General features: G+C 41.0%; 1 protein-coding gene across 1 annotated transcript in view; it reads right to left on the bottom strand.

Annotated features, from left to right (window-relative positions):
- st6galnac5a (ST6 (alpha-N-acetyl-neuraminyl-2,3-beta-galactosyl-1,3)-N-acetylgalactosaminide alpha-2,6-sialyltransferase 5a) overlaps positions 1-19,491 on the bottom strand; it is a 55,946-nt gene extending 36,455 nt beyond the window's left edge. Inside the window, exons 1-2 of the mRNA XM_039815027.1 lie at positions 19,309-19,491; positions 18,348-18,557 (exon numbers count right to left, since the gene is read on the bottom strand). Of these exons, the coding sequence (XP_039670961.1) occupies positions 18,348-18,557; positions 19,309-19,323 (225 nt within the window). The 5' untranslated portion in view covers positions 19,324-19,491. The remainder of the gene's footprint in view (positions 1-18,347; positions 18,558-19,308) is intronic.
- Positions 19,492-19,861: the final 370 nt, after the last annotated feature.

Raw genomic sequence — 19,861 nt, 5'->3', positions numbered from 1 at the left:
GCTACTGCTATGAGGACCACACAGACACATCCTTGTAGGAATGATTGCCTTGGCATGAATACAAAAAATGAGGTGCAATTTACCAGGTCAAAGAATCTCATCTTTTTTCTCTGAAATTGCAGCAGGAGGTAGCAAGTGGAGAAGTTGGAGAAGGAAAAAGCCAGGAGGAAATGACAGAGGGACATTAGAAAGAGAGAGGGAGGCAGAAAGATGGGTAAAAGACAAAGAGAGAGGGGGAGAGCATGACAGATGCGGGCTGAGGAGGGAAGGAAAATGAAAGGCAATCTGATAGATGAAAAAGAGGAACAAGAAAAAGGAGTGGCTGTCAGAGAAAGAAGCACTTTGGAGACCAAGAAATGTAGGCTATGGCCTTCAGAGAGACATTAGAGGGATTTCAGGGGCATCCTTTGATGACGGAAAAGTTTGAAATGAACACTCGCTTGCTTCACAGCCGCACCGAAGTTATGATATCTGATAAGGTCATTATGCCAGCACTAAGCGGCGGCCTCGCAAACATTATTAAAGCATCTGCAGGATTTCTCCTCCTGACCACATCCAGATACCTGACAACCGCGCTTGAGGAAGATTTCACATTTCTCACAAGTGAACTCGCAGCCGCCTTCATCATCACACCGTTTATTGATGTGATGGGCTGATATGTTCCCATAATCCTCTTAGATCAGTTGCTGGGACTGATGGTTATCACCTGGCACGACGTGGTAAACAACGGACTGAATCGATAACGAGAAGATGATCTTGTTAAGAGAAGTCTGGTGAGAATAATGACTCAGAGATCTGAGCACTAAGTGTGCCCCACTATTTCAGGTTCACATCACGTCCACCCCTGCACTGCAAAAAGTACCCTTTATACACAAGATACGGCGAGTTGAAAATGAAACTGAAAGATAAAAGGTGCAGCGTGTGAAATCCTAGCGTGAAGGCGAATATATGCATGGGTAGGGACAGCGGGAGGAAATTTAAATATGGAACTCAGGCGAACTGTTAACCATCAAACTTGAGATGACAAGTTTGTTATGAACAAGGGCGAACAGGCAATTTTCACACCAACGCAAGAAACTTCTTCTTCCAGACTGGAGACTGGCTGTTAAATCTTGAAGTGCGTGTGTAATAAATCCAGTCAACCTAAATCCCAAAGGAGCAATTACTGTTGTGTTCTCACAATATAACAACATGCCCAAAAAAATAAAAAGAAGACGTCAATAATACGTCGACAATACTACAGTCCCTATATGAAGGAAAGCTCTGCTTCCCTCTGAAAACATTTTCAACATTAAATATTCTAGTTGGAGATTGTCCATTATGTGCTGGAGCAGAGGATAATGAGAGACAGTAGCCAAAAAGAGGTGTGTGTGTGTGTGTGTGTGTGTGTGTGTGTGTGTGTGTGTGTGTGTGTGTGTGTGTGTGTGTGTGTGTGTGTGTGTGTGTGTGTGTGTGTAAAACACCAGCTGCCAGTGACAACACTCGTCAAGCAGGAAGAATCTCCTGGGAGGCGACAGATTTCATATTGGCAAGCAGGACACGTGAGTGTGAGAGTCTTTCAATCTCTCAGTGCTTGTGTCTACGGTATGTCTGTGGTGGAAAGTACTTCAACTAACTCATTACATTTATTCAAGAACTGTGCTTAGTAAACTACACTCTAATTTAGAGGGAAATATTGTATTTTTTACTCCTCTACATTTTGACATTTTGACTTTGACTAAGGATAAGCTTATAAAATACAATACACTGTTATAGATTAGAGCTTTCGTGAGTAACTTTTTGATATTAATGAACGTCCGTTACATTCAAATTATTGCCAAATGAGTTGCTACAAAGCTAATTAAGACTATCAGCTCCACACAACTCTCTCTGTATTTCTCAGTATGGCTATGTTCAGAAGATTGTGTCGTCCGGTAACTTTCCCATGCAGAAACTTGAGTGAAGATAATTACCTCTTCTGAAGAGTCCATCATGTTTTTTTAATCCTCTGTATCCTCCTTGGCTACTAGCAACTGTGTGGAGGAGGGGTGGCTGTGCGCGATCACGGAAGGTTTCTATCATGTGGATGCGCCGACAGTTTGTTGTCATTACTTAGAATTCCTCATGGGGGAGACAGAAACTATGCTCTATAGCTTCAAATCTGTTTCTAAAGTTGTTGGCTTGCGGACCCTTAAAAAAAATGCAGTGTCTCATATTTCAGATGTGAATACCGCAAGTGCGTTTCCATCCACTTGTTTTTATGTGGAAATTCGAAACAAAAGTTTTTACACTTGGCTGAGGTGGAGAAGATGTAGCATTGATTAAAATAAAATGCGACAAAGGGCAATGGAAACAGCCTTAGTGAATAAATCATGACTTAAAGCGTCCATATTATGCTCATTTTCAGGTTCATAATTGTATTTTAAGGTTGTACCAGAATAGGTTTACATGGTTTAATTTTCAAAAAACACCATATTTTTGTTGTACTGCAGTACTCTCACTGCTGCAGAGCCTCTTTTCACCTGGTCTCTGTTTTAGCTAAAGAGTGAGACCTCTTTTCTTCTTCTTCTGTACTATCTTTGATTGCACTCGCACATGCGCAGTAGCTCAGATGTAGATCATGTCAGCTAGCTCCATAGACAGTAAAAGAAAGGTTGTTTCTCCAACTTCGGTCAGTTACAAGGCAGGATTAGCTGCGAGACTTCTTCTAAACGAGGGCGCACACGTAAGTAGTTCTTTTGTAGATTATGGTGAACTTGTGTGTGTTGTAGCAGTGCTTTGCTATTGAGAATGAGGTAGCATGCTAGTGTTAGCATGCTAGCATAGCAGTTAGCCAGGTCGTTTCGGCTAGTGACGTAGAAAGCCGTGCAGATTTTGAACAGCTCACCAGGAGACTGAAAGCAGGACACATTCAGAAACCGTATCTCACTCAAAACAGTATGGATGGATTTTTTTCAAAGTTTGTATGCGTGTGGAAGCACCAGAGACACAAAATAACATCCCAAATCCCAGAAACTGTGATTTTTTTCATAATATGGGCACTTTAAGAGCCAAACCATGGCAGCAGGTGAAGCATAAGATTGGTGTGAGTCGATAAGGATGAAACGGTCCTCAAATACATGAAACAAACATAAATGCCATATTTTCTCCACGTTTTCCACCATTTGAGGTTTGACTGGAGCTTTTTTGATTACATATCTCGTTGTGTTTTCTTCTTCTGCCATCATTTATTGGCACCCAACTGGAGAATTAGCAACACCAACTGTTTATCTTGACTTCTAATATTCGGAAATTTGGTTAACATTTGTGCTAGAAAAAAGTCCAAAAATGAATAAAAATTTATGAAGCAGCACTTTTTGTTAGCACTTTCACCAAAAGACACATTTCAGCTCTATACTTCTCACATGGTTTCATTTTAACAATTTTAGGCCCGAAGGAGGTAATATTATCCAATATTTCACAACAAAAGCAAAGATAAAAGAAAAGTCCTTTGTGTATCAGAACTTTGTTTTTTTCCCTCTCCCATTAATCTTCTCATGACCCCTCAGATATATCTTGTGACTCTTTTGAGGGGGCCGACTCCTAGATTGGAAATTGCTGGACTGAACTACCTAACTGTATATTAATCAGTTAAAACTAGCTCCACCTCGACTAGCTACAACTACACAAATACTTCTTACTTATTGATGCATCAGGAGTAACAAAATAATAATGTAAAATATAACAATCAGTCACAGGGGCAATATTTCGGCAGAATGAGAACTTTTACTTTTGATACTTGAGGTACATTTTGCTGATAATTTTCATGTACTTTTACTTTTGAATTTTTAATGCAGGACTTTTAATGATCCAAATTTGTCTTCCACCACTGGGTATGCAAACTAAAATGACTAATAACATCTATACCCATCTGCATGATGAAACAAATTCCCAGTGTGACCAACTGGAACTAGAGCTCATTTAAAAAAATTCTGCTGCGTTCCCAGACTCCGATGTTTAAAAGGAAAACGGTAAAGAAATAAATCACAATGCTAATGTTTATTGCCAAAGTAATGCCTATTCATTTACTTAATGGGTAAGCACCTGAGATGTGATAATAGCCAGTGAGTGTTACATTCACACAGGTTGAGCTTCACAACGAGAGAAATAATTCCTCAGTAAATGGCTGTTTGGAGGTTGTTTTCTCAGTTTTTCACCAAGGTGATGAGCCTCCCCCACAAACATCATGCTCATTAGTCTAATCCTGGGTGTATTGTGCTTAGCAGGAATTCATAAAAACACAAACAATGTGCACATGTATGCTAACAGCCTTCTGTCTGGTAGCTGCTGCCACACTGTTTTATCTGCTAATGAGCCCCGGTCAGCCCTTTTCACATTACTGCACTCTGAAGGAAAGGTGAGCATCACACAGACACAGTGCTCAGAAAAATGTCCCGTTTGTGATTAGATTGTTAATATGGAGACATCAATGTGTAAGCAGCATTTTTGTTTTAGCGGTATCCAACATGGGGCATGGCCCTCTCCAATGGGTCACAAGATTCATTTGAGGGGTTGTGAGATGACTAATGAAGGAAAGAAGAAAATTGCAAATATGTGTTCGTTATTTTCTCAAATCTTTGCTTCTTAGTGAAATCGTATATATTTTTCTATATCGTTTCTATCACAATGTTGAAAAACCAGCGGCCGGACTGCGTTACGGCAATATTTACGTCATTTGGACGACGATCCTTGCACGTTATTTTCATTTTGCACTAAAGCTCTTTAAAAATAAGAAAATACTCAGTACTATTCATTTGTCAAGTATTTAAGTCACACAAGAGTATACTTTTTTTTTACCATGTGGTTATTTCATACTATTTATTGTATTACCAGAAACATGCTATAGGGGATATACTGTATATAGTTATCAAGATATGAAATGATCTATATCGGGATAGTAGGTTTTGGTCATGTGCCTGTGCAGTTGATACAGTTCCTCTGTTATTAGCTGAGCATCTGATGCTATCATCATCATCAAGGCTTTCATTGCATTATTAACGAGATGATGATGGAGGACGGAATTAACACTGCAATTACGAGCCGAGGAAATTGAGTCATCTTCGGCTCATAAATAGACAGATACTCTTTTGCATTTCTGAAATGAGCCTCTGCATCTGTTAATTTCTGTTCATTTTATTAGCTGTAGCCAGCTGTCTTTATATCATTTTTTTCACTGTAAAAATTTGTGTTTTCAGTGTTATTTTTGTCATGTCAAAACTTTTCTCCCAGCTCAGTGTTAATGTTGGAAATGGTAAATGGACTGCATCTATACAGTGCCTTTCTACCTTACCGGACTAAGTGCTTTACAATTTGCCATACACACACACACACACACACACACACACATACAAACACACACACACACACACACACACACACACACACACACACACACACACACACACACACACACACACACACACACACACACACACACACACACACACACACACACACACACACACACACACACAACACACGGTGACAGAGCTGCCATGCAAGGCTCTGGCCTGCTCATCAGGAGCAACATGGGGTTCAGTGTCTTGCTCAAGGACACTTCGACATGCGGACAGGAGAAGCAAGGGATCGAACAGTCAACCTTCTGATAAAATTAAATTGTTTTGAAACTTTACTTTGTGGAGTTTTTAAAGCATTAACAGTGATTGTGGAGGAGTTTGGGTTGTTTAGGGATCACGTCTGAACTTCTATTAACCAAAGCAGAGCGCTTCGAAAGAAACAACTGAAGGTTAACAAGCATTGAAGCAACTTCACTCATAGTTCCTTTTGTTTATCTTGACTGCAAATAACTTCAGTTTGAGATGAGGCAGAAGTTTCAAAGGAGTTCCTCCATAAATAAAAAGTGAATCCCTGCTGGCATGAACAGAAAGATAGACGTGCTGTTGCAAAAATTTTAATGAGGAAAACATTTAACTTATCAGTTTTTGAATGGCTGGCAAACAAATAATTTCATTATTTAATTACAAAAAAGTTAAAGCAACCTTTTTTTAAAAGCAACCTGCATGCTGTCTCATACAGTAATAAACACGAATCACACTTGATTTTGAGTTTATGATCTCAAAGCATTGATTCTACAAAGAAGCTGTCAGGCTTAGGCTTATTGTTGTATATGTTGTTTGTTCAGCAGAGGTTATTTTTGCTGTGCAGATGCACAACAGAGGACAGAACAAGGACTCAACAACAATACTTTTTCTTGGGTGATAAAGGTTTGTGCAGCCCTGAAATACATGTTGAAGGTTGTCTGACTCAGACATAGCTTATAACAAGAACCAGAACTGTGCAGAAGTGTTTATTTTAGTTACTTTCAGTGTATTTACATGCAGTTTAAAAAAAAATTGTATTCGGGTTAAGGCAATACCCCGGTTTCTCAAACAACATGTAAACACCTTACCCAGAGTTCTCATACCCTGGTTAACAGACCTAGATAACTCCTTTAGTAACCAGGGTATTCATGCATGTATACACTTAACCGGGATAAGCTCAGGTTACACGTTTGCGCATGCTGCATAGGTTATGTGTGTCCCTCCCCACTCAGCTGCAGTGGTTTTTGACCCGGAAATAATCATCAGCGCTGTGGAGAAACAAACCGTTGCTATGATACAACGCAACAGCGTTGCCCAGATCAACTGCTTCACTCCACACCAGACAGCAGCGGACACCAGGCAATTGCTAAACACATTGTCCATCACTGGGTCTGTCAACGCTATGTCTCGGCAAAGAAGTTGAGGGACCGACTAGCCCGCTGCGGCCGTAGTAGGTCAACCGGAAGAAAAAGCTTTATTCTGACCAGTTGTCGCAGAGCGCCACCTACTGTACCGGAGGTAGAGTTACTCCCATCATTCTTCCCCGTTCAAGTATACGGGGAGAACTGGAATAGGGTAAGACCATAACCCCGGTTACTGCTGTGCACGAAAACACACTGAGTGTGTCCTCTAACTGTGTCAAGTATTCAAATTCATCTCATAATCTTTTTATAGCACATCAAGGAACAAGTGAAAAAGGCTGTGGTGAGCTTTTTCTTATTATATAGGTTTTTCAATGCACCCTGGATTTTGGGAGTTTTAGATTTCTTGCAGTTAAGATAAAGCTTTAAACAGAATAACAATTTTTTTTCAGGAGCCCCTGGTTCCATAAGTAAAAGTCCCATTTATTTTTTCCCATAAAATTTTTTACGCGATTCATAGTTGGAGCTCTTCTACGGCTTGGAACAGCATTAAACTCTCTTGGTTGGAGCATCAGTCCAAAAGAGAAACTGCTGCTTGATAAAAAAGTTGAACGTACGTAAGTAACTGTGTTCATAGAAACTTCAGGGGAGACGTTAAGGTGCTGTATACGACATTCAAAACATTAATATAGCAGCAAACAACTATTTGTTATGTAAAGATATAATGGCATAATGGTGTCCTGAGCAGAGAATTAAGTCACACTCCCTCTGTGTGTGTTGTAATCTGAGCCGGCCCCTCCTTTTGAAACTGTTGGCCCTCCCCATTTCCACCTCCATATTTGCTTGTGATGTCAGAGGTGAGAGCCATGTACAGGCAATGCCGGCCCAAAGTCTTAATTTCATATAGCATCTATATGTAATTAGGTGCAAAAAAAATCTAGTCACATAACTTAAAACTCTGTGACATGCACAGCCAACAGCGAGTGAAAGCTAAAGATTACAGTGTTGCTGACAATTCTGGGTACATTTGAAATGAATTTAACAACTATAGCACCATGTTTGGTCAACAAATACAACAATTGAGCATTTTCAAATTGCTACTGCGTTGATTCATGCCTCTAACTGGCTTATTCTCAATGGCAACGGCAGCTGAGCTTTCATGGGTATTGTAGTATTTAGACCTTCTGCCATGATGGATTTAAAACCTGTGATCATAAAACAAACCTATATGGTCAATACATTATCCAGGAGAGTCCTGTGTTTCGATGTGAAGTAACACTGAAGATATTGTTGAAAAAAATCATTTGAAACAGGAATACATAATGGGGAAAAACATTTCTGGGACCAGCGGCTTCACCTTCTTCACATATCTATTCTATTTTTTAACTGCAGGCAATTGATGAGATTGTGTTGAGTATGTGAGTGTTAAACATCAACTGCGCTCTGTGCCTCCCGTCTAAAATCAATTTAGTCATACTGACAATCATGGAAACTTCCACTGTTGACCTACATGTCACTGTGACCCACTTGCTATTGCTGAGGCGTGTCCAAGTTCTTAATGAAGGTCAAATCTGAGGCAATCTGCAATGTATACAATGTATACAAACCTCCCTAATTCTGCAGGATGTTTGGGCTGAGAGGTGCTGTATCTGCAGGCTAAAATATACTGTCTGAAACCAACAGTCTCACACCCGCCTTCCACAATAATTGACACAGTGTGATAAGCTGTACGGACAAATTCTATCCTCCACACTGCTCAAATTACCACTTTCCTCTCTTTGTTCACTGCAGAACTACACTAACAACTCTGCTGGGGCAGCAATGGAGACAGTGTGTTTTTAGAAAAGAGACGAAACAACCAGGGAAGATTACTCCAGTCTGATGGACTCTCCGTTAACCTTCACTACATGTGTCTCTATCTATGTGTAAATGAAGTATTATACTGAACAAAATTGTAAACGCAACACTTTTGTTTTTGCCCCAATTTTTCATGAGCTGAACTCAAAGATCGAAGACTTTTTCTATGTACACAAAAGGCTTATTTCTCTGAAATATTGTTCACAAATCTGTCTAAATCTGTATTAGTGAGCACTTCTCCTTTGCCGAGATAATCCATCCACCTCACAGGTGTGTAGGGTTGGGCGATGTCCCCTAAATTGGCAGTTGACGATGTTTACAGTAAAACGTCGTGATGGACGATGAAATCGTCGTCATTGGCCGGGGGGGTGGATATTTATTTCTACTACTATGGGCTAACAGTTAACATAGAAACAATCAGACATACATTTAAATGCCCTCTGTAAATAGACAGTACATGCTGCCACTGGTAGGGGCAGTAAATTACAACTTAACCTACTTTCACTTAACTACGGTGGCGTAAAGTCTAGACTCAATCAGATGTCCATAATCTGCATAACGACAGTACAGTGGAACGTTTGCCTTTCACAGAGCGACAGTAATAACCTAATATACTATCATTACTGAGTTTAAACTACATTCTCGGTTATATTAGCACTGAACAGATGCGCAGTATTAGCTCACACATAAAATAGCACCCTCGTGAATTAGTCTACTGTTGCTAACGTACATTCATAAATCCTACATAACATTGTCATCAGACTTACTTATTGATGCAAGCACACAGTAGTATCCACAAAGTTAGTCCAATGAGGGGATAAAGGAAAGTGTGATAGCGTTCCACGTCAAATGCTTCTTTGATGCTTTTATACTTTGCTTGTTTGAGATCTAATAACTATCTCATCTACTTAAGATGCACAAAGTGGCTGGGTGTATATGGGGTATCAGTAAAGTCAGGTCACCAGCCTTTAGAACAGCTTAAATGCTCCTCAGCACAGATTCAACAAGTCTCTGAAGTCTACTTGAGGGATGATTTGGTCTCTAACATGTCATGCTAAAATGTCTCTGTTCAACTTGGATGAGATCTGGTGATTATGATGGCCATAACATAATATTTACATCCGTTTCATCCTCAGTAAACCATTCAGTGAGCCCTTAAAGTGATGGTTCGGAGTAATTTACCCTAGGGTCCTTTGCACCATGACCTCGAGCCAAGCACCTTTTCACAAACTTTTTGGGTCTAACATTGGCGATTTTAGAGTAAGGCGTTGCGCTGAATAGCTAGCGCGGGGGACTCATCGCGTTTGTATCTCTTAAATGACCCCACTAATAATGCCCGAAATGATAACAAGGTCTACACTAGTATATATGGTTATGCACTCATAAACGATGGATTGGAAAGTTTGTAAGTACACCCGAAGTTTATGTAAATAACACTTGCCTGCTGCTTTGCTCTCTGCTGTTGTTGTTGCGGCTGGAGACGAAGTGCTTAGGGACGCGTCTACAAATTAAACACCGAACAGAGATGCAACAAAAATATTTTTTAATTTAACTGATTTTTTAAAGTAAGTGCTGTAATATAACTAGCAGGAGACAAGTAATAATTGAGGTAAGTTTGGAGACATTACCTTATTTAATCATTAAATTAATACATATTTTTGTTGCATCTCTTTTCGGTGTAGTAATTTATAGACGGCCCTAAGCACTCGTCTAACTGCAGGTAGCAGCAGCAGCAGCAGCAGCAACAGAGAGCTGAAGAGAGCAGGCAAGTGTTCATAAACTTCTGGTGTACTTACAAACTTTCCAATCCATCGTTTTATGAGAGCATAACCTATATATACTAGTGTAGACCTTTGGTTTGATTTCGGGCATTATTAGTGGGGTCATTTAAGAGATACAAACGTGGGTCCATTAGCCCCGCGCTAAGCTATTCAGCGGCTAACGCTACTCTACGCTAACTCGCCCAGTGTTAGACCCAGGTGAAAAAAGCTTCTGGGGGGGTGTTTGGCTCGAGGTCATGGTGCAAAGGACCCTAGGGTAAATTACTCCGAACCATCACTTTAAGCATCTGCATCTGCGAAAGCAGCTCTGTATAAAGTCCAGGAAAAAATGCTTACTCCTCAACACCACTGGAGGTGTAATGAGTGGGCTCGTCAGTGAGAGCGGGAGACCAAAGAACCTTTGATGGACAACCATGAAACTGCTTCCACAATTATGGGGGGTGGGATATATATCAAAGTCCGGTCTGTAATAGGAACTGTTTCGACTTTAGGCAGACCATCATGCAGGCAGCAATTTACAGCATGTCACATCAGCAAAATACATCAAGGCTACAGCAAGTTGTTTCTGTCTTCTAAGGTTTCCTCTTTTACTTTTTCATTTCTTTTTTTTTACAACAAAACTTTGCCAACTTTAACACAGCTAAACACAGTATCCAATATGTTTCTAATCTGGGGGCAAGGGGAGTGCTCACGGCATACAGAAAGAGATTACACCAAAATACAAGTTGATCATTCCTCTCTCCCACCATTGAGGACATGCTCATTAATCACGTCTAAAGAGCCGAGTAATGTAACCCGCCTTGTAGGTCTGTGGAGCCAGAGGAAGGAAAAGCAAAGAAATTGGGTTTTATTGCGATGCTTTCTGCCGGCCGCCTCTTTGCATTCACCCTTAACGATGCAGAAGGGGGGCGGCGGCTCATCGTCTATCTACTGATATTGTACCAAAAAGTATCATCAATTTATCATAGTTTAACCTTTTCAGAACCTTCACAGGTCTCGTAGGAGCCAAATAAGGAGAGTGCGCCACAGGCTACAGCTTACCGAGCACCAAAGGTTAAAACACGGAGAGGCATGAAATCACCATTCAGCTCATGACACACGGTTAAGAAATTTCCCTACACTTCCTTTATGATGAAAATGTATGACTTCACCAGTGATTCCCTAACCACAGAATGCCAAAAGTCACCAAGTGTGAGATTACTCTGTCGAGGGAATGCTTATCGGGAGGCAGCTTTCTTCTCCCCCTCCCACTCTTCATCCATAATTGCTTTCCAGGCCTGCATTGGAAAGAGCCTGAAGCTGTTTTATGTTTGGCGGGAGCAGAATGCACAGGAGATAAGTTGAAATCCAAGACTATGCCCCAATTGGGACCACTGTTGCATAACGAAACCACCATTCTTTTCTCATCAGTCGAAACAGAGCATTTTTAGTATTCTAACAAGGTCTTTGCATAAAAAGTGGTTATCTGGCACTAATGTTACGTGCAGTTTGTGTTGTAATTTAAAACTCCAAGTGGTACAAAACACAAAGACAGACCTCACACACACAAGTCCACATACACAAGTCTGCGCACAAGTCCGCACACACATAAACAAGTCCGCACACGCACGCACGCAGAGTGAAATATCTCAACAATTATTGGATGGCTTGCCATGACATTTGGAACAAACAATCATGGTTCCTGGAGGATTAATCATACAAACTTTGGTGAACATCTGACTTTTCACCTAGGGCCACCAGTGGATCAAAGCTTTCACTTATTCTGTGAAATATCTCAACATCTACTGAATGAATGAGTTAGCACATAATTTGGTTCAGACATTCATGGTTCCCAGAGAATGAATCATCATGACTTTGGTGATCCACTCACTTTTCCTCTAATGCCATCATGAGATTAACATTTTTGTTTTGGTGTAAAATGTGATCAACTATTGGATGGATTGCCATGAATTTTGCACAGACATTTATATTCCCCTCAGGCGGGATTTTAATCACTTTGGTGATTCCCTGACTTTTCCTTTAGCAGGTTTAACTTTTCCCTACGACCAAATACCTGCAAAACTAGTGACTTACCATTTGTGTTTAGTGCTAATTAGCAGATGTTAGCATGCTAAACTAAGATGATGAACATGTAAATGTAAATACTACCTTCTTAACATCAGCATGTTAGCATTGTCACTGAAGAAGAAGAAGAATGTGTGGAATAAAACGTTGAAATCTCTGGTTCCGCTTTATCAATTTTTATCTTTTTTATTTTTTTTTTACCATCCATCATAAGTTTCTATAGGAGTACAATGACTCGTCTTATTTGTTAAGAAGCCAAAGGTTTGACTGTCAAATGATATTAAACATCTTGTGTCTTGTTAGATGGGAAAAGTCAGCCAAGTTCATCCTTTTCCAGCATGACATGTGGCAGGGTGCCCTCTCATGTTTGATAAGACTCCTCTCGTCTGCACCAAAATCTCCTCCATTACTTTTCCTCCACCTGTCTCACAGGATATCTGTTAGGAATCTGCATGATAACGATGTCAGAGAGGCAATCAGAGGGACATGGTTACGCTGTCTCTTCCTCACATCTCCACAGAGAGACGGGCGAGAGTGGTTTCCTTTCCTCCTCCCTCTCACTGACAAAATAAAACAGAGGATACTGCTAGAAGAAAGGGAACCCATTGGGATTTAACGCTCTCTTTCGCTCTTGGTTTCTGAAGGCTGAACCTTTTCCTGGTCCTATATTCTCTTTTATCATTCTCTCCGTCCTTATATTTTCCTAGCTTTTTCCTAGCTTTGTCCTCTTCTCTCATTCTCTTCGCCTTACTATTCAAGAGTTTCTTTACCTTTTCATCTCCTTCCCAAGTTTCTTTCTCTGCTTCCTTATCTTGACCTTCCTCCTCCTCCTACAGTCTTCACGTGTCCAGGCCAACCGATGCTGCTGCATAACTAGAAATAAATTACCTTTCATTCTGACCTAAATCAAACATGTTGCATAGTACACAGGATTTAAAATACATAAATATGGTCTGTTACTTACAAAAATTTGGTTCATAACCCGCTGAGAAAAAATTCTCAAGCAGGATTTTCAATGTTCTTACAGACTTCGAAAGGTTTGCTGGGTTGTGATGAGTTTAATACTCTGGTGGAAGATAAAGTGAAATGGTCGAAGACTGACTGCCAGCCAGCTGATATCTTGGAAAGATCAATATGGCAGAGAGGTCAGCAAGCAAAGATGAAGACAAATGTTCATGTCAGAGTTTTTTTTCCAAACTCCAATCATTAAGCACTGCAGGAGAACAAATGCGAGGCAAGGCCAAAAACCTTTTCACTTCTCGATATGTACAAAGAAAACTCATTCATGTTGTCAGGCAGGACACAATGTCTCAGAAAACTGACTGCAAAGTATTTGAAGGTTGGACTGCATTATGGACTTCCACATGCTGTAGTAGCAAAGTGCATTCGAATCATAGAGTATTGATTGCAGCTTGCGGTGGCAGAATGTGAAGGGTGACATAATAGCAGGTTTGAAGAAGCATAAATGATGTTCAGTGGAGCCATGGCCCTAATTGATGTCCCTTGTCGCCAAAATGTCAATAAGTTTATTGCCAAGAGAAAAAAATAAATTGGTGGTTTACTTATGATGCTCTGCTGCTCCCGTCAGAGAGGGGAAATCAATTCTCATCCAAAGCTGGGTTTTACGGACGCATTACAGACAAATCCTCATCAAATCAAAACATACACTGTCACTGAATATTGGCATTTCAGCTAGTGAGATAAAAAAATGCTGCTGTGTGCCCCGTCAGCTGTCTTTAAATATGAATGACTCGCTTCATATTTGTGCGTTGCTCAACTTCTGAACTGTGAGACTTAGCTGTGCAATAATTTTGATTCCAAGACCAAAAGCTAAAACTGCTTCTGACATATTGACTGCAACTCAGGATAAATATTGGACTGGATTGTATAGTTCTGTCCCACACCACGTCCATCATCCACATCCCACTTATAAACAGAGTTACAAAATTTTACGTTTACACACTTTAATGAAAACTTCTGTTTCAGGCATATGGCTCCTATGGGCTATGACAAAAATCTTCCCAATCAAACACCAACTAAATTACTGAGATCTGGAGAGCAATTGCACTACACACAGCTCTATAATAGAGTCCAAACAGGCTCTGCAAAAACATCAGCTTAAACCAAATATTTAAACCAAATTAGGAAGAGGTGGAAAGATGAATGCATGTGAAACGTTTATCATAATTGCGACGGTGGCCAGTTGGAAAAAATTGACATATCCCCCAATGCAGACATGAACATGCATTTTTTGTTTATACTACAATGGGTGTCTGTATAAGGAGGCATGTTGACACATTATTGTTAGGACAGTGATTATTGTCAAACTGCATGCGAGACAGTCCATGTGGACCCTTGTGGCTGTGCAGACATAGAAAGTATCATTTGCACATAATTCTAACCTTCACCTTCATCGCTACATGCATAACCAAAAGCCTAACCCACACCTTACAAAGTTTTATGCCTCGGGACAAAATACCTTCTATTTTCTGGGCACCCTGGTTGCCTAGGGTTTAAGGCACCAACTCTGAACCTTGGCTTCACCCGGCTGGGGACCTTTGCTGCATGTCATTCCCTGTCTGCCTCTCCCCTTGTTTCCTGTCATCTCTCTACCATCTCTGTAAGGTATAAAATTCCCCCAAAATTGAATTACCAAAAACATCCTCGCTTTCAAGGTCTTAAACTCAACATTTAGATACACATATACAGATAAAACTACTACTAGTACAGCAGTGAGTAGAGTCAGATTTCTGCTAAATTAATACATGTTTGTAATGTCAGTAATAATAACAATAATAATAATGTTCATTTTTGTTTGCAAGTAATTTGGATAAAATGGGAAAACTGTGTATTTGGCTGCCTGAGTTGCTGCCCTTTAGCAGCTTTATAATAAAAAAAAGTGAAAATGTTACACATAGACCTTAAGTCGCCATGACTATATGTGCCAGTTAAGTACAGTATGGCATACATAAAGTGAACTGTGAATTCACTGTGCACATCAACAGCATGCATTTCCTACAGAGCAGAGTAGTATATATCTACGATGTTCCACTTCTGGGATTGTTCAGGTGCCCCGGAAATTCCGCCGTATGTCTTTCATTTTGGCCGGATGTCCGTTACCTTCCGCTCCTCAGATTTCTGCAGGGTAAATTGAGACAGCTAGCTAGACTATCTGTGCAATCTGAGTTTTCTGTTGCACGACTAAAACAACCTTTGAACGTACATGTTCCACCAAAACAAGTTCCTTCCCAAGAGTATTTTGCAGAGGCGCCGTTGCTCCGTGCGGCACCACCAAGACGATTGTGATTGGTTTAAAGAAATGCCAATAAACCAGAACACGTTTTTCTCCCATCCCAGAATGCTGTGTGGACTTGACAGACCCTCCTCCGCAGCGCTGTGGAGGAAGGTCTGGCAATGCGAGACTAGAGCAGAGTGACTCAAAATAGAAACATACTGTAAGTGGACAGATCAGCAGCATTTTCTCCTGAGAAAACTCTGCCAGCTGAACTTTTCACAGTCATCAACATTAGAGGTTTCCACACTTCCACACAGGTTTCTGCACCAATGAGATTTATTTTAATGAATTAGTTCCACCTTCTGTTGCCAACCTGCATTACTTTGTCACAAGATTAAGTGACTCTCTAGACCCAAAGGTGTTTAATTTAGCAAAAGTTCATTTTCCAACAAGACTACTTTTTATGACGTACCCGAACAATACATTTACATTTAAATCTGTCCAGCTGAACCATGTTCATTCTGCTTATTTGTCTCATCCACACAGCAACAGCCTATTCTAAGAGCTGGGAGGAGATTGTCAAATTACTTGTACGCAAAACAACGTGTGACATAATCTGATGAGTTAAAGCAAGTCTGCAACAGCAAACATAGTTTCCTTGAAACTAACTCCAGAGAGATGCAAGACAACTACAAAGAAACAAAAAACGGCTAAAAAGAGACACAAAATGGCTAAAGAGATGCAAAACAATTACAAACACACAAGTTGACTACAAAGAGCCAGAAAACTACAACAAAGAGACAAAAACTGATTCATTTTGTGCCTTCTTTCATTCTGGGACTCATTTTGTCAGTTGGAGAACTGTTGTATTCAACATTTGGCTCAGTGGTGCAGACCGCTACACAAACCACCCAACAGCCCATCAACCAAATTGCCTGCAGAGAAGCACGCCATCTTATATGTTACATAAAAAAATCATTTACAAGATGATTAGGTCTGCTTTACTTGCAATGCCTTCACTCCCCAGTACTCACATTGATTGTTTTCTCCTGGCTTGGTTAATAGATGGAAGTCAATACACCCCTGCTGTGACGTCAGGGTTCACCTAGCTGCAGGTCTCGTGGGCGGACCAATTAGAGCATAAGAATGCAGCCAAGGATTTCATTAGTAGCCTAAGCTGTTATTAGTAACGACAGGTCGGTATTGAGTGTGGTGCAACATGGTGCTAGAGAAAATGGTGATAAATGACAGAGGGGCGAGGCGCTCTCTAAAGAGCTGTGCAGATAGATGACTGCTGGGGCCCGTTTCAGAAAGCAGTTTTAGTGAAAACTCTGAGTTTGTTAACCCTGAGATGAGGGCAACTCTGGGTTTTCTGTTTCAGAAAGGGAGGTTATTTAAACCTGAGAAAGAGGGGTAACTCCAGCCCGTTTCAGAAAGAGAGGTAACTTAACCTCAGAGTAAGTTACTATGGTAACTGAGCCTGTGAACCTAACCTGGTCAGGAGCAGGTTTTCTTCAATAAACCTCAAGTTTCTCTCAGTCTCCTCCCTCTGACAAAGGCCCGAGTAAATGTATTTTCATTTCCAGATAACTACTTGAGAGGTAGCGTTTTTCTTCACAGTCCATCAGATATGTAGATACCTTATCTGTCCTCATATCACTAACGTCACCCATCATGGACATGATTTTACATCCCAGCAGATTCTTTGTGTGTGTTGTTTTTGCAAATGCAGGGCCATCAGAAAAGTGTGCCTCGCTCTGAAACGTTTTTTAAACGTTTTTGTAGTGTTCCCTGGACACAAACCAGTGAGAACCATTAAAAAGAATTAAATGATTATAAATTATAATTCTGTTAATGACATGGCGCTGCAACCTCAGAATGGGATTAGTAGTAGTTTACTTTTTCGCCAGCAGGATTGCACCAAAATGAAATTATAGGTGTAATACCATTCCAGTTGTCACCAGTAATATTGTAAGTCTACCTGTAATTAAATATGAAATGAATACAGTATATTAGAGCTTACGCATTGACTCAAGGAGCAATTTTCTCCCACACCAATTCTCGCTATTTTGCAGCAGCAGCAGTGTTGCTTTTTTAAACAAAATATTATATATTCAAACTTGCTGTATGTGAGCATGAGTAGTTCCAGTTCCAGAGGGATAAAGTATGTAGACTGATTTGTTTGTGGTTGTTGCCATGGTGAATTGTAGTGTCATGGCTCCATTCATGGTGCCTTTTTATTGTGGTGGTGCACTTGCTTAACTCTGAGTCAACCTACTCTGAGTTGATTGAACCAACTCAAATCAGCTGTTCTGGAACCGAAAACTCAGAGTTTTCCATCTCAGGGTAAATCAACTCAGAGATCAGGGTTAGACTCCTTATTCCTGAAACGGCCCAGTCATTAGACATGAGGAAGACGTGTGTGTGTGTGTGTGTGTGTGTGTGTGTGTGTGTGTGTGTGTGTGTGTGTGTGTGTGTGTGTGTGTGTGTGTGTGTGTGTGTGTGTGTGTGTGTGTGTGTGTGTGTGTGTGTGTGTGTAGAAAGTGAAGATGCAGTGGCAAATGGGTTTCTTAAGAGGAAAATATCAAACTGGCTTCACCTTCAAAGGTTTTGGGTGCCCACTTTGCAGCGCATTAGCCAAACATTTGAAGCCATTCGTCCGCCCCCTTCCAGCATTGTGGGACACAAACACACAAACACATCTGTTTACCTTATGGTCGATGATGCCACTGTATCCCTGGAGGACTGGGGGGTGAGGCTTGGCCACCCGGACGGAGGCTTCAGTGGGCCGCCGCAGCTGTTCATGCTGTCGGATGCGCGTGTCGTTAGCGTCCCTGGAAGCGCCGTTGAAGCTGCCGTTGTACACGAGGAACAAGCTGGCGCACAGGAGAAGCACGAGGAGCACGGCTATCCCATGGCGCTGACACAAAGACACAAACAGATGCGGACTAATTATTCCTTTTGCACCGCACTGAGTTTAGGCTGCACCTAACGACAGATGAGAGGCAGCCAGCTGCTGCATCGATCATGTCATGTCACGTGCGACCAAAACTTTAAAAAGTTGTTATCTAATTAATTTAAGGGCACGGACAAAATTTTGACTATGCTAATCTTTATGTTTGCATTTTAATGCTCAGCTGCGTTCAGGAGCCTACATAACCTGCACGGTACGCGATAAAGTAAAAGTTCATATCGATATCTTGATCTTGTAGGCTAAGTCAAAATGTGCAGTCTGAGCTTCCTGGTAAAGCCATATTAAAGCACAGATGCAAACGATAACAACTCGTGACACTTTTGATTTGTTTTGTATTGTTCATTTTGTTTTGATTATCTGCATACTTTTTTATTTTCACAACAAGAAATATTAAAGAGAAACAATGCATGCACTTTTTTTTTTTAGATGTATGCATCTGCGTTAAAGGCAGGAAATGCAAACACCCCGCGCGCTGTGCTCCATGCTGTAGTGTATAATTTTAAGGGAAAAAAGCCAGCGTTTAGTGCCAAACAGAGCGCACAGCTGGATGCCTATTGTTCAGATCTTAATCTTTTGATCCGACAGAGTGCACACAGCAGCGTTATGGCGATCGGAGCGCACTTCACTGAATAATGCTGGATGTAAAAGCCAGCACAAACAGTTTCCTATAGGGCTACATCATGACAGAAACCTTTACCATAGGTGTCTTCATTTTGCAGCGCGCTGTCTTATCGCTGCGGCTCAGTGCGGTTGACTCCACTTTCTCTCATAGTCCAGCGGCATCTGTTCGCATCCCGAATAGCACTCCAGTCCGTCCGCGCTGTGCCAGCCTGCCTGCCGCTGCCTGTGTGTCTTCAGACTGGAGCCCAGGCGCAATTCATACTGTGGAGACCGAGGCGACAGATGTTCACTATTGTAGCTCTGCTGGGTCTTAACGCCCCCCGAGTTTGAGGGGCTGAGGAGTGGAGGCGCAGTTAATTAAAGAGACTATAGCTGCAAGAGGGTGATAAGGCCGTTTTGTTTAATGGTTATTTCCTGCTGAGCAGTATTTGATGGAAATCTCTGCTTGCATTACTCTAGAGTATACAGTGGACGGACGCTACAATCTGAGGTGGATTAAGAATCCAAGAGAAGTTAAACAGCAGCGAGGATATCCTGGAGCGCAGCCAAAAAGTCTGTTAATCAGAGAGGTGAAATGTAAGCAGGTAGTTTTACTCAAGTACTGTACTGTACACATTTGAAGTAGGCTA

This window comes from Perca fluviatilis, chromosome 11 (genome assembly GCF_010015445.1).
Source record: "Perca fluviatilis chromosome 11, GENO_Pfluv_1.0, whole genome shotgun sequence".
Taxonomy (NCBI): Eukaryota; Metazoa; Chordata; class Actinopteri; order Perciformes; family Percidae; genus Perca; species Perca fluviatilis.
This window is presented reverse-complemented; position numbering and strand designations above follow the sequence as displayed.